General features: G+C 35.2%; 2 protein-coding genes across 4 annotated transcripts; one reads left to right on the forward strand and one right to left on the reverse strand.

The window, feature by feature from the left end:
- The first annotated feature begins 6,852 nt into the window (after positions 1–6,852).
- Positions 6,853–7,940, forward strand: LSm1 (U6 snRNA-associated Sm-like protein LSm1). Its single transcript, XM_018522007.1, has 3 exons — positions 6,853–7,049; positions 7,415–7,599; positions 7,699–7,940. The coding sequence occupies exons 1-3, from the start codon at positions 6,992–6,994 to the stop codon at positions 7,870–7,872; spliced, it is 417 nt and encodes a 138-aa protein (XP_018377509.1). The 5' UTR covers positions 6,853–6,991; the 3' UTR covers positions 7,873–7,940.
- A 1,071-nt stretch (positions 7,941–9,011) lies between these two features.
- LOC108770410 (rho GTPase-activating protein 19) lies at positions 9,012–12,689 on the reverse strand. 3 transcript variants are annotated; one of them, XM_018521987.1, is made up of 7 exons: positions 12,517–12,689; positions 12,063–12,229; positions 11,783–11,992; positions 11,330–11,706; positions 10,900–11,259; positions 10,062–10,793; positions 9,012–9,919 (listed from the first exon to the last, which is right to left on the reverse strand). In XM_018521987.1, the coding sequence occupies exons 1-7, from the start codon at positions 12,639–12,641 to the stop codon at positions 9,188–9,190; spliced, it is 2,703 nt and encodes a 900-aa protein (XP_018377489.1). In that variant the 5' UTR covers positions 12,642–12,689; the 3' UTR covers positions 9,012–9,187. The 3 variants fall into 3 exon arrangements, with proteins under 3 accessions (XP_018377489.1, XP_018377488.1, XP_018377490.1); XM_018521986.1 differs by having other exon boundaries at positions 12,063–12,232; XM_018521988.1 differs by lacking the exon at positions 10,062–10,793 and having other exon boundaries at positions 12,063–12,232.
- Between the last annotated feature and the right edge of the window lie 515 nt (positions 12,690–13,204).

A 13,204-nucleotide genomic window follows, 5' to 3' on the forward strand; every position in this document is an offset into this window, starting at 1 on the left:
TTTTTTTTTTTTTTTTTTTTTTTGAAACGCCCGACATGCGACGGACGTGCGCGTTACGCGTCCTTTTCATTATACATTTATAAGAACGATCGGAATTTTACTCTTTCTCTCTCTCCCTCTTTTTCTCGCTTTCTCTCTCTCTTTTTTTAAACGCACAATTTTCAGCCGCACACCGAATCACAATGACACCTCTCTAAATGTAAAATAAATATTTAACGCCGCCGGGAATAATTCAACGGCTATAAAAGTGGATACGCGTTTGATAAAACGACGTATGAAGAATTCACAGGGGTTCGTAACAACTGCAATTGCAAATGACGCTTATATTGGCGATAGCCGATCAAAAAATATCCTGAAAAACGGCATTTTCAAGCAGAAACAATCGAATAGCGAAAGAACACTCTTTAAACAATCTGATAACCTTTTTTTGTCTGCTTAAAAAGTATCAAAGAGCAAGTCTAGAGAGAGACGTTAAAAATAAGAGCGAAATCGGATCGTAGCCTCTCCCTGATCGAATGCAATCATTCTGGTACAAAGACCAGCGGCGAAGTAGATTAATATAAATCGTCGATCTTCGTGACTGTTGAAATCTATATGAACTCAGTCCTCTTTTGGTAAAAGACTCGCGCGTGTTCGGGAACAGCGCATGAAACGTATTCGCGTAGCGACATAAAGGGACGCAGGGTAGTTTGGCGCGACGTCGAGAAGGGGGCAGTCGAGAGAGGAAGAAGAGAACGGAAAGGAGCGAAACATACGCCGCGAGAAAGAGGAGGAGAGCGAAGGAAGAGAAAGAAAAGACCACAGAGGGAGGCTGAGAGCCAGAGGTGGAGGAGGTGGAGGTGGAGGTGGAGGTGGAGGAGGAGGGGGAGGAGGAGGCGGGTGGAATGAAGCAGGAAGAGAAGGGGAGAGAAAGGGAGGGCACTCGTACACGTTGAAATTGCCCGGCCATTAACGATACTATGTTATTACGCTTGTCCTTTTTTGCTCCAAGGCCTCCACTCGCGCGCGTTCAAGCCGCCGGCGGCCATCTTGGTGTATGGGATTGAGAAAGGAAAAGCGCGAGGGGGACCGAGAGCGCGTTTGTCGCGGTCGCGCCGCGTTGAGTTCCCTCGTCGTCGATCGAGCCGATCGAGCCGATCCGATTGCGAGTCGATCGATTAGCGAACTATCTCGCACTGAGCGAATGCACGAGCGAGATCGGCTATTTCGGGGATTCCCTCGAAGTAAATGATTTCCCCGAGAGTAATAGTAGGCACGTGAGAAAAAGCGTGTCTTACGCGAATCGTCGCGAGTGAATCGTGCACGGTACGTCGTCGATGTATCTGTAGAATCGGGACTCCAAACCGCCGAAACCGGTTCGGTGTCGGTTCGCGAATCCTGATTTATTCTCAAACGGCACGAGAGTCACGGCTCGAGCCTCGGATGTAGAAATAACGTGACGAATAAAGGATACATATTTTTCTGGATTTTTTTAACAATCGCATAAACAATGGAATTTTAACGATAATTGTCGTCGAATTGTATTGCAGACGGAGCGCGGCGAGGAGGAAAAAGGAATAGGGGGAAGGAAGCAGAAGAGCACAACGATTGAGCGTTTGAGCGCTCTTTAGAGCGGCTCGTTCTTCTCGCAACGGAAGAGGAGAGGGGGTAAAGTCGGAGAGTAGAGATCGGGCCGCATTATTAGCCGTTACCTATAATCTCCACTTGCTCGCTCCCATCGGTATCGATAGTCATTTCGTTTCAACTTTTGACCCCCGCGCCGGGGCTGTAATCAAGCGTAAATCGTGTCCAGCTCTTTTTTACGAAAGCGTTTAAAGACAAAACGATCGCGACGTGGGTTCCGTTCCCTCATCCCTCCCCCTCCCCCGGCATAACCGTTCGTCCTCGCTCCGGCGGTCCCCCCCACCAGATCTTCCCTTCTCCCCGGACTTTGTTCCACAATCTCGAGTCGTTTCGCCGTATTTGCGGTGCCGATTTCCCAAGACCCGCCATTCGCTGAGCATTAAATCGTTTCGGACTTCTATCCGGCACGACTCGGTCGTGACTCGCGACCCCGGTTTCGATTTCATAGCGCGTAGCTATCGTTGGATATCCTCCATGAGTTCATTCTATGTAACATCCTCTGCAGGAAGCAAGGATACTAGCGTTTATAGGGCTCTTCACTTATTATTATTATTTCAGATTGTGACGTTTAGAAAGGAGAAAAGATATAATAAAAATTCTGGCAAGTTGTATTTGAATGAAAATATTTTTTAATAAAATAACATTTACAAATAATAGATTAAACTTATAAAATATGTGCCGAATTATCTTCTTGTCTTGGAAAAAAATTAAATTATATCTAATTTTATATACTATACATATTATTAATTTAGAATTTAGATAGTTTGCCACATCTATGAGCATAACTTATTTTGATTTACGTATAATTCATTTTCAGATGGCCGTGTTCCGATATATTGCCAGTACTGAAAATTTATAGTTCAGGTTATTACATATACTGTAGATTTTCAGTATTGGCTATATATAAAAAAATGGTTTATATTTATTAATTGTGCTTATATTTATTAATTGACAAAACAAAAAGGAGTTTTCAGTATATTTTACAAGTCGATTCTATTGATTGTAAGTCTTGTGTGTTTTACTGAAATTTCCGTATTAATATATTTTGCAAGAATTTTTACTGTGTATTTTCAAACTCCCGACATCACAATCTGCGATAGTGAATAAGAGCCTTAATCACAAGAAAAGGACAGAGACTTAACGATCGGATTTATGTTATGCAGTATTGTACAAGAGAAAATTGCCAGAAATTTAAAACGTACGCGTTTGTCTGATCGAATCCGCGAATTTAACACGTATGCACCCACTTTCTTCGGAAGCAAAGATGTCCCGTGATTCTTACGGCCAAGTAACACCGGCTTTAAGCCCGTCGTAAACCTCTTACCGCTTTATTTGAATTTCAAATTTCAGCCTTACACAACCACAGCCGAAATCCACGCGGTATGCAACTGCGGCGCGGTACCACCAAATTTTTCACGACACTATATTTATTCTGACCCTCCATGTATAATTTGTAAGAACTCGGAGTGTTGAAGCCTTTGTAATCGTGACGAATAATTGACAGAAATAACATTTAAATACAATATGTTATATACATGTATCATTGCACCTCCTTTCTTAATTTAAGACTGTTTATATAATTGGAATTACCAGAATATGATTGTGGCCTTACAGATTTGAAACAATAATATATTCATCAACGCATTTGCGAGAAAAAAAGAACATATAATAAATTTTTTGAAAATTCCCGAAACGGTCATTAAGACCAAATATCGCGTGCGCGCTATTTGAAAATATTGCATTACTATGCGTTACTTTCCGTCCAGATAAGATTTGTCGTTTCGAGACGATGAATCTGGTTTACGAGAAAGCTCGTCGTCGTTGTCGTGCCCACGATTATTGAAACGTGCCGCCGAACTGGGCGCCGACTACGCGGCGAGAGAAGGGAAACGTGCCGCGCGCGGCTTCACAAGGTCCTTAAATTAAATCGCGTTCTCCTCTCCGTTGTTTTGCGATCGGAAAAGGATTCTGGATAGTTGCCGGGTGTAGTTGAGAGCGTTCCGGTGTCGCTCGCAATCGGGGGCATAAAGTGTCCGCGTAAAGCAGAGTCCCGGATAGGCGCTCCGACGCCTGAGATGACCCAGGTGCGTCGCAGGAACGCGTCGGAACTTTGGAACCCCATTGCCGCCGCGATGTTGTTTGAATATTCATCCGCCTTTTTTTTTTGCTTCTGCCATTTCTTACCCGCGTATCACTAGAAATATATTTCCTTTTATTTTAAATACCGATTTGCGACGGTTTAACGAGCATTGAATGCATTCTTCACTGAGAATCCCATTTGATTGAATCAACTAATCTCTTGTTTTGATATGAGCAAACAAATCTTTGATTGATGCAATGAAATTATTTAGTTGAAGCAAAAAATTTGATTATTGCAACATTTTACTTGTATTGTTAGAAATAACATTATCTCGTAATCGCGTTAATTCGCGATTTTTATACATAATTATAAATAAAAAAGACAATAGAAAGTTTTTTTTCTTTGAGATTTTGACATGCTTTCAAATGTAATTTGAGAATATTTTGATCATAGCGTTATCCTTTTAGCGTAATTTTATGATATAAGTTATATAAACAAGTAATAAAAGAAAAAAAAATTCAATTACATAAAAAAAATAAAAATTTAATTAACAATTGTATTAAATAAACGCGCGTTATATTTATCACACTATTAAAATTGAATTGGAGATATTATTGCGCGTTTACACGATAATTTTTCTGAAAAGAACATTTTAGCATTCGACGACAATGCGGCAATAGCATCGCGTAATATATTTTCAATCTTGCAGCGAAATATCGCTACAATCTTTCTATTTTCTTCTAAACATTAACTTATCTCGAAAATTCCTCCTATTGTAGTCGAGATATATTTTATCTTATGAAAGATGTATCTCACAAAAAATGTACATAGCCGTACCATAAATTTTGTTCGTAAAAAAAATGTGGATTTATTTCATGACTAAAATAAAAGCAGTATGAAATGTACATTTGTTTTATTGAATTGACCAATTACAAAATTGTTATAAAATTACGAGTAATTATAACTATTAAAAATGTTCACTTTTTGCCTTCACAAATTCTTTCAAACGGTAAAGCTTTAAATTTTCACAGCACGCAAAACCTTAATGCAATATATATATATATATATATATTCCGACGTTGATTTTATCAAATAAATTTCTCAACTAGAACATAAAATAATGAGATCAAAATTACATCAAACAGAATTTATTTTATGAAAAATTATAACGATGTGTCATTCGATATACTTTTGATGACGACTTTGTGATAAATTTTTAACATGTATGTGTGAGACAAGCGATTTTTTATTTAATTAAAAAATCATTTTATGTCAAGAAAGTATCACAAAATCATGGTCAAGAAGTGTACCAAACGACATCGTTTATAATTTTTCATAAAATAACTTGTAATCTTGATTTTATTATTTCATGTTCTACTTAGGAAATTGATTTGATGACATCATTATGATTTTTCCTAAAATGATTTCAATTTGATGTTATCTTAAGATCTCATTATAATTTTGTATTCTACTTGTATTCAATATTTTGGTGCAATTAAGGACAAGCTCTTTCCTATAAAATTTAAACGAAAAAAATTTATTCTAGAAACGAGAATTTTATTGAAGTATTGAGGTTCTGGAGAGTAATTAGATAAAAGCTGCAACGTCGAGATTTGTATGTGCTGCAAACATATTTGAAGCTTAAACGTTTAGAGAAATTTGTGATGTCAAAAGGAAGATTTTTAATAGCTATTTTAATAATTATTTTAACATTATAATTAGTAAATTCAATAAAAAAAAACCTGTATACATTTCATGCTGCTTTTTATTTCAATCATGAAATAAATAAATTCGTCTTAACAATAGAATTTATAGAACATTAAAATCCAGTAAATACAAAATATAACATAACATTAATATTATTACAATTTTCTACTCAATATTATCTCTGTTATACATACAGTGTGTGTTATATTACATTTAAATTATTGAGTGGGAATTAAATTTTAATAAATTGACATAATGTAGGATTAAGAAAGTATACTATATAATCCAGTAAGCAACAAACATATTAGAATATTCCAGCAACATCGCAGTAATATTACAACGTTGTTACAATGTTGTTGAAATATTTCTAAATGTTTTTTGCTTACTGAGAAGTTATTTACTAGGATTGGGAAAGTTATTTTACAAGTTACTTATAAGTTGTTTTTTTACTGTAGAAATTGAGTCGATATAATAAGTCTGGGTATTTTATTTTTTATATTTGCATCAATTTTGTATTACTTTTTATGCTCAATTTCTATAACAAACACATATAATAAAAGGTAACATAAAAAGTACCCAAGCAGAATAACAAGTCACGATAATGTCAAAATGATGTTAAAATAAATCGGAAATGATCGAAAAATGACTTTTAATGATCATTTTAGCTATTTTGACATTATTATGATATCGTAATGACTTGTTGCTCTGCTTGAATAACTTTATAAATTCACCCCATACTTCTTGCACTCAATTTCTATAATAAATATATACAAGATAACCTGAAAAAGATATAACTTATAAAATAACTTTTAACTCTGATGTAATAATGTTATATTATTAACTGAGAATATATATGTAAGATTCTCTCTCTCTCTCTCTCTCTCTCTCTCCCCCTCTCTCTGCGAATCTCTTGATACACACGCATTTAAATAGAAATAAATAAAATCGTATGCAAATAAAACAAGAGTCGCCACCATTATTTAGGCCGAGATAAATAGAGATCGATTAAAATTGTAATTTACGTACATGAACACCGGTGATTTGAAATGACTGCATGATTCCTTCGAGTTAGCCGACGAGCGTGGAAGTCAGTCTAAATTGGAGGAGAGGAATAACGAAGGGAAACGGCCAAGAGTGTTTTCTAACTGACGCGGTTATCGTTGGAATGTTAAAAGGCCCAACTCCTCGTCAATTCGGATTTATTCGAATTAAAAGCTTGCAGGGCCGCACGCGATGATGCGAAACCGATATTCGTTCTTCACTCCTCGCCCGCCACGCTTTTTCCGCGAAATATAACGTGATATGATCGCCATCTGCAATCTGTAACATAAACGTTCGAAGACACTTCGATAAAACAGCTTCATTTATTGACTGAGTGAAGAAAAAAGCGCAAGCGATATTACCGGTATTCTTATTGCATTGTCAATTAGTTCTCTATTTCACAAGTCTCGTAGCGCGACGAAAATTGTTTAGCAAATGATTTTGTGAGGCAGTAAGCGGAGTATTATTTAACAAAAAAAATAACCATTGCAAGTGGTTCCGTGATTTGGTTCGTTTGTTAATTTTGTTTAATCAGGTGAAATGAATGAAACTAATGAGTTGCCACCGGGGACAGCATCGCTACTTGAGGAACTTGAAAGTACGTATCCGGTCTGATTTATGTGATTGATTACACTCACGTGCCGGTTCTTACTATGTATTACGATATTTTGCACTTCCGTTATTGTCACTTGGTCATAGCTTGCAATGAATGTGTTACAGAGTAACACAAATTAATAATTTTCATTACATTAATAATTATAATAATAAATAATTAATTAATTGCACTAATAATTATATTCTTTAACAAAATAAAACTTGTTAAATTATAAACATAAAATGTATGTTGTATGTAACTATTGAATGTAACAAAAGTCATGATATATCTGAAATTTGAAGAATTTATGTTCTTATTTCTAAACGTGTATCAATACGTTTCAATTATGACATTTACTTCTTGTTTAGAAAAACTTATGGTTTTATTGAGAGATGGCAGAACGTTAATTGGCTATCTTAAAAGTGTCGATCAATTTGCTAACATAGTACTTCAAAGTACCATTGAAAGAATTCATGTTGGTCAAGAGTATGGTGACATTCCGAGAGGTATTTTCATAGTAAGAGGGGAGAATGTTGTGCTTTTAGGAGAAATAGTAAGCGTTTCACAAACAGAAAGATATTTGTTATAATTCTGTTAATAAACACTAATAATCCTGTGCAATGTTCATTTAACGAATATATCCATATTACAGGATATAGAGAAGGAAAAAGTGTTGCCATTGAAAAAGGTGACGGTGGATGAAATTTTGGATGCTCAGAGGCGCGAACAAGAATCTAAGCAGGAGCAGAAAAAGCGAATAAACAAAGCTCTGAAAGAACGAGGTTTTGCATATATACCAGATTTAAGTCACGACGATATGTACTGATGCACAAATGTACATATTCTTTTGTATCACAAAAATTTATCTAATTAATTTACGTTGATTAAATATAACTATGCATGTTACTTCCCAATCATCTGTAATGCTGTTTATGAAGTCGTAAAATATCTCTGAAAAACTATCAGTCTTATATTTTTAAGAACAAAAAAGATAATGCATCCTAGTTAGATTTAAATGATTTTACATAAATAGCGTATAATATAAATTAATTTTGAATAATGTTAAGCTACCCAAATTCTCATATGAGATCATAATTAAATGCTATATTATGCGAGTTTTCTTATATAGTTTATTTTGCTTATAAATACTTATCTGAACTTTGTATTGCATAAATTATTTAAGATACATAAAGGTAATAATTACACTTGATATTAAAGCGTATCGTTATGTATTGTGCAATTTGATGATTACAAAATTAACTAGAAAAATACTTTGTTGCATTTTATAGCAATACACAGCTTTTACAAACGTCTTTATTAATATTGAAAAGAAAAATGAGATTCTTTTAAATATCTTGCATCGTATGCACAGTTAATAACGATTTAATTTCCACATAAATGGAATAAATAATCCAGTTATTGCTGGATAATAAATTTATATTTGAGACAAAATTATATATAGGATACTCCACGCAATTAAGTGGAACTGTAATTTTTAAACGGAGATAGCAAAAATATTATAGGATAAAATAAAATGATTTTGGATGCTTCACATTTCTGTATTACTTTCATGCATTTTTGTGTTACAAAATGCAGTCGCATTTTTAAAAAAATAAAACTCTATATTCTTAAATGTATTAATCGATGCAATTTTCCTTCTCTACAAAAAGCTATTATAAAGTTATGCTCAAAAATTATCATAAATATCTAATAAGTATCTTTGAAAAAAATCAGAAAAAATAAATTTCTAAATTAATTATATATATATATATAAAAACATAACTTTATAATAATTTTTTATAAAGCAGGAAAACTGCATTAATTAATGCACCTAAAAATATGGAATTTTACTTTAGGCGCAACTGCACTTTATAATAGCACTTGTGCACAAAAATATGTAAAAGTAACATAAAAATATGAAGTATCTAAAATCATTTCATTTTCTTTCTCACATTTTTCCTATTCAAGTTGCCTTAAATAAATAGCTCTGTCCAATTCTGTGAAACTCTCTGTATAAAGTCGTACTGATAAACTTAAATTAATTGGCAACTCTCCTTAGCCTTAGTGTACAACGTACAGAGAAATCTATTTAAACTTAACGATATATTAATACTAATAATTAAATAATTCATATGGATAGCTTAAAATGATGTCTCTTGAAAGCTATCGTTCAAGCTTTTTGTTGGCTGTAATGTCGACTCGTCGCGCAGTTTATGTTTGCATTCTTCGCTTCTTGAGCTCTTGATCACACTTTCTCTCACGGATTTTTTAGAATCATTTCGTTGTAAGCTGGTCCCTCGTTTTCTCGGAGAAGACAATTCGTCTGTTTTCTCAGTGGAATTATTTGCACTATTCGTGCTGCCAGACGCAATGCCGGAAGTGTCAGATTCTGGTTGATTACCGTCCAAGCAACACAGTAAACTATCAGACAAAGTATCGTCATTTAATATATTCAAATCGGATTCCGATTGCTCAAAGTCTCCTGTCCGCGATGTAAAACTGAGATCGACAGGACTGGCGGTTAATACACTTCTTGACAACAGATATTCTCTGAACGTGCTCGTTATGGACATTGAACTTTGTTGCGTACATGCGCAACAGTTTGCAACAGATTGTATACAGCTATGTTTCTCGAGTGTGTCTAATCTGTCATTTTCTTTATTCTCGACATCTTTTGTATAAGCTAACGCATTGTCTGTACTGCTGTATGTCTGAGATTCCTCTAGAATGGAAGCACAATTATTTATTGTACTAACCATATCTAGATTGGGTCCACGTAAATCGCAACTATTGCTGCCAGTGACGAGATTGCATAAATTTGAGGTTGAAACAATCATTACAGGCTTCCTGGAGCGCGGAGTCATCATAGTTTCCTATTACAAATGAAAAAATTGATGTATTTTTAGGTTTATGTTATATTACAATTTTAATTTGACATTTACTTCAATATTTCAGTATTTTTAAATTACATATATATATTTTTATATAGAAATATATTATTTTCAATTTACGTACTTGCATGGCTTTCGTCATCTTTGTTGCGCTTTGCGTAATCGGACTCATGCTTCTATCATTGTTAGTAATAGGGGTCAAGATATAGTCGTTAGTTGCCAAGCTTCGTAATAAGCTTGATGGCGTCGATGTATGAACGGCGTACACATTCCTGAATCTGTTTTTTACCATCGGAGACTGTAAATTATGTGTACATGCATTTTCAGCGTGCGATTCAACATTCAAAGTAGTTTCGCATGATTTTACATTCGAGATACAAGTTTTTGAAGGAAAGCTGTTTACATTTAATGTTGCAACAGACGTGAGGATGGATTCTGAGTTTCGCCGCATGAATTTACTATTGTCCATTAAATTATTGTGAGTGGAATACAAGTCAGGTGGCTCACTAAGTGGTCGTGTTAATTTATCAGTGTCAGAGTGACTATCCTCATTAATCATTACATTAATTTCTTGTAAACTTGAACTCAAACTAAGTTCGACAGAACCCAAGTCCTGTTTTGTTGTATCATGTGTGTTTTTTCCATCCAACTCATCTTTCGTATCTGTAGGTTCATCCATTGATATTATATTTTTTGTTCTACAACTTGTCAAAGTTTCATTCTTAATGCTATCTATACTATTCGTGTGTTTGGCATGTAAAAGATCGTTATTAGTTGTATCACAGTTTTCCGTGCTAAGTTCGTCATTTGATTTGCTAAGAACCGCTCTTGCCGGAAGAAATGAGTCTTCTAATTTCTATACAGGACATGCAAAGAGAAATAGATAAAAGTAATAAACGTGCTATTTTTATACACAAACAAACAATATTCCACAGAAAGACAAAGATTATAAGGAAACTAACCGTTGACAATATATTTTCTTCACTGTTCGATCTAGTGATATTGCATCCGATATTAATGTCAATGAATTTCTTGTGGCCTAGGATTTTCTTTTGAAAGATGTGTTTCTTAATGGAATCTCCAAGACTTTTAGTTTTGCAATTCTTGACGTGCCTAGGTGTACCTTGTCCATTTTCCTTGTTAAATTGTTTTACAAGTCGCCGCTTTTTGGCAGATTCTGGCATGGCTTGTATATGAGCGTATAGTTGAGCCAAAGCTGCCTGCGTGTCTTGCGTGGAATTAGCCTTTGCTGTTAATTTACGATCGACAAAACTGAATACAGTATGGGCTGTACTAGTTGCATCTGGTACTGACTCGTTTAACTGTAATCGTAAATCTTTTATCATATTGCGCAAGGATAAGGCAGAGTATAATTTTAAAATTGAAACTTACATCAGTCTTCTTAGGGCTCAGCAATTTTCTTTCTTGTTCCACCCAATATGCTCTTATATCTGTAGCCAATTTCGGTGGAATCTCAAACAATTCCGTACCTTTCCTAATCATAAATGCAACTAGGCACGACAGATTCTGAGAATTGATATGCAAAGCTTCAGGTGTCAGTTTTCGTGGACACAATAAATGAGGTGTAAAGAGAGTGGCTAGCGTGTCACTGTTCATTTTGTTACTATGTTCATAACTCGCTGTCTTATTCAATAAGGTAACAATAGCTTTCAGTAAAATTCTGTTAGGAGGTGGCAAAAGCAGCAACAGCAATTGTAAGGAACTCAATAGTCTTGCATCGTTTGATTTTGCATCCAAGCTGCACAATTCTGTAAGTAATTTATAGGACCATAATAAATATGTTCTATATATCATAAGTGAAACTATATGCTTTGTTTTTATTACCAGCAATCTGACAATGTGCTGGATAATGTAAATCCGTCAAGAGTGGTTCAGACAGTTCTGCCAGAAACGTTTTTAACACGGAAGCACAATCGTGTACACTAAATCTACCATCATCAAGATCTAAAAATACACCTTGAGACATAGCTGTTTTTAAATCCTGCTGCCTTGTTAATTTTCCAGTCCGTCGGAATATTCCCTCTTGTACGATGTCTATAGAATGAAAAGAAAGCTATATTTAATTCCATTCTTGAATTTTCCATTATCTAACATATTTACTTACTTTGTTCCATAGACAGATAATCTATCAGTTGCGTCAAATGATTTATACCATCCTCAGATAACATAACACCTTCTGTACCTTTTTCTAAATTGACTGAAGATTTGGATTTTTTGGTGAAGTTTAGAAAACCCCACTTCTTCAATCTTGCTTTCTCAGTAATACCATCACTGCTAAAAAAGGATCAATCAAGATATTATCAGCGTATGCATATTGTACAATTTGATTACACTTATTTTTTATAATGAAAGTATTATCATAATAGAGAATAATTTATAAATCATCATTTACAATTAATAAGCCAATTGTCGTAGTCATTATCGATAAAACAGTCAAAATTGGAAACGAAAATTATATAATAGATCTTGTTTATCAAAGTTAGATCTTGTTTGTCAGTGTCAACGGTATACTAATCGTGCAAAGAAAACACGGGTAGTCGTGCAACGGTATCACTTACTCTTCCGTGTTAAGATCCAGTTCGAAGGATAGATGCATTTTTACGAGCGTGTGAAATTGCTCGGGATTGACTTTTCGCATTCTAAAAGCCAGTTTTCCATCCACTCCGTTGTTAAAATCTGCCATCGTTGTATATATGGAAGAACGAGCAATTTAAACGCGCTCCTACATGTTGATCCGGCAAACGGTAGTGATACCACACGTTGTGAGGGTCATAACACCCAAATAAATTAAATGCGATTTGAGGAGACTAGGGAATTTCGAGGCGTTATGCAGCGCCGCAGCACGTTATGCTGGATTCACATTGATCGCATTCAGTAGACTCAACTGTCGTGGAGCGGATCCGTGAGTGCTCGCTGCTATTGGATGATCTAGAAGAATACACCAATGGTCGCGTTCAGCAGACTCAACTGTTGTGGAGCAGATCCGTGAGCGCTCGCTGTTATTGGTGTATTCTTCTAGATCATCCAATAGCAGCGAGCGCTCACGGATCCGGTCCACAACAGTTGAGTCTGATCGTATCATCGGAATCCTGTTTTCTGATTGGTTGCAGAGCGTCGTACGACGCAAATCGGATGCATTGTGAATCCAGCAAGAGAATTCAATAACTTCTGCCAAATTTATAAGAAGCGGTGATACTCACATCGACCAGTGAAAATGGCCTTAAAAAGAACAGGTCTATTATTAGA

This window comes from Trachymyrmex cornetzi, unplaced genomic scaffold (assembly GCF_001594075.2).
Source record: "Trachymyrmex cornetzi isolate Tcor2-1 unplaced genomic scaffold, Tcor1.1 scaffold127, whole genome shotgun sequence".
NCBI classification, from domain to species: domain Eukaryota; kingdom Metazoa; phylum Arthropoda; class Insecta; order Hymenoptera; family Formicidae; genus Trachymyrmex; species Trachymyrmex cornetzi.

Excerpts from the sequence above, each read along its gene's own strand:
- LSm1 (XM_018522007.1), top strand. The coding sequence starts at position 6,992 with ATGAATGAAACTAATGAGTTGCCACCGGGGACAGCATCGCTACTTGAG. Across the intron at positions 7,050-7,414 it reads GCTACTTGAGGAACTTGAAA|AAAAACTTATGGTTTTATTG; the intron begins GTACGTATCCGG and ends CTTCTTGTTTAG. Across the intron at positions 7,600-7,698 it reads TTGTGCTTTTAGGAGAAATA|GATATAGAGAAGGAAAAAGT; the intron begins GTAAGCGTTTCA and ends TCCATATTACAG.
- LOC108770410 (XM_018521986.1), bottom strand. The coding sequence starts at position 12,641 with ATGGCAGATTTTAACAACGGAGTGGATGGAAAACTGGCTTTTAGAATG. Across the intron at positions 11,260-11,329 it reads TGAGCCCTAAGAAGACTGAT|TTAAACGAGTCAGTACCAGA; the intron begins GTAAGTTTCAAT and ends TTACGATTACAG. Across the intron at positions 9,920-10,061 it reads AGATGACGAAAGCCATGCAA|GAAACTATGATGACTCCGCG; the intron begins GTACGTAAATTG and ends CATTTGTAATAG.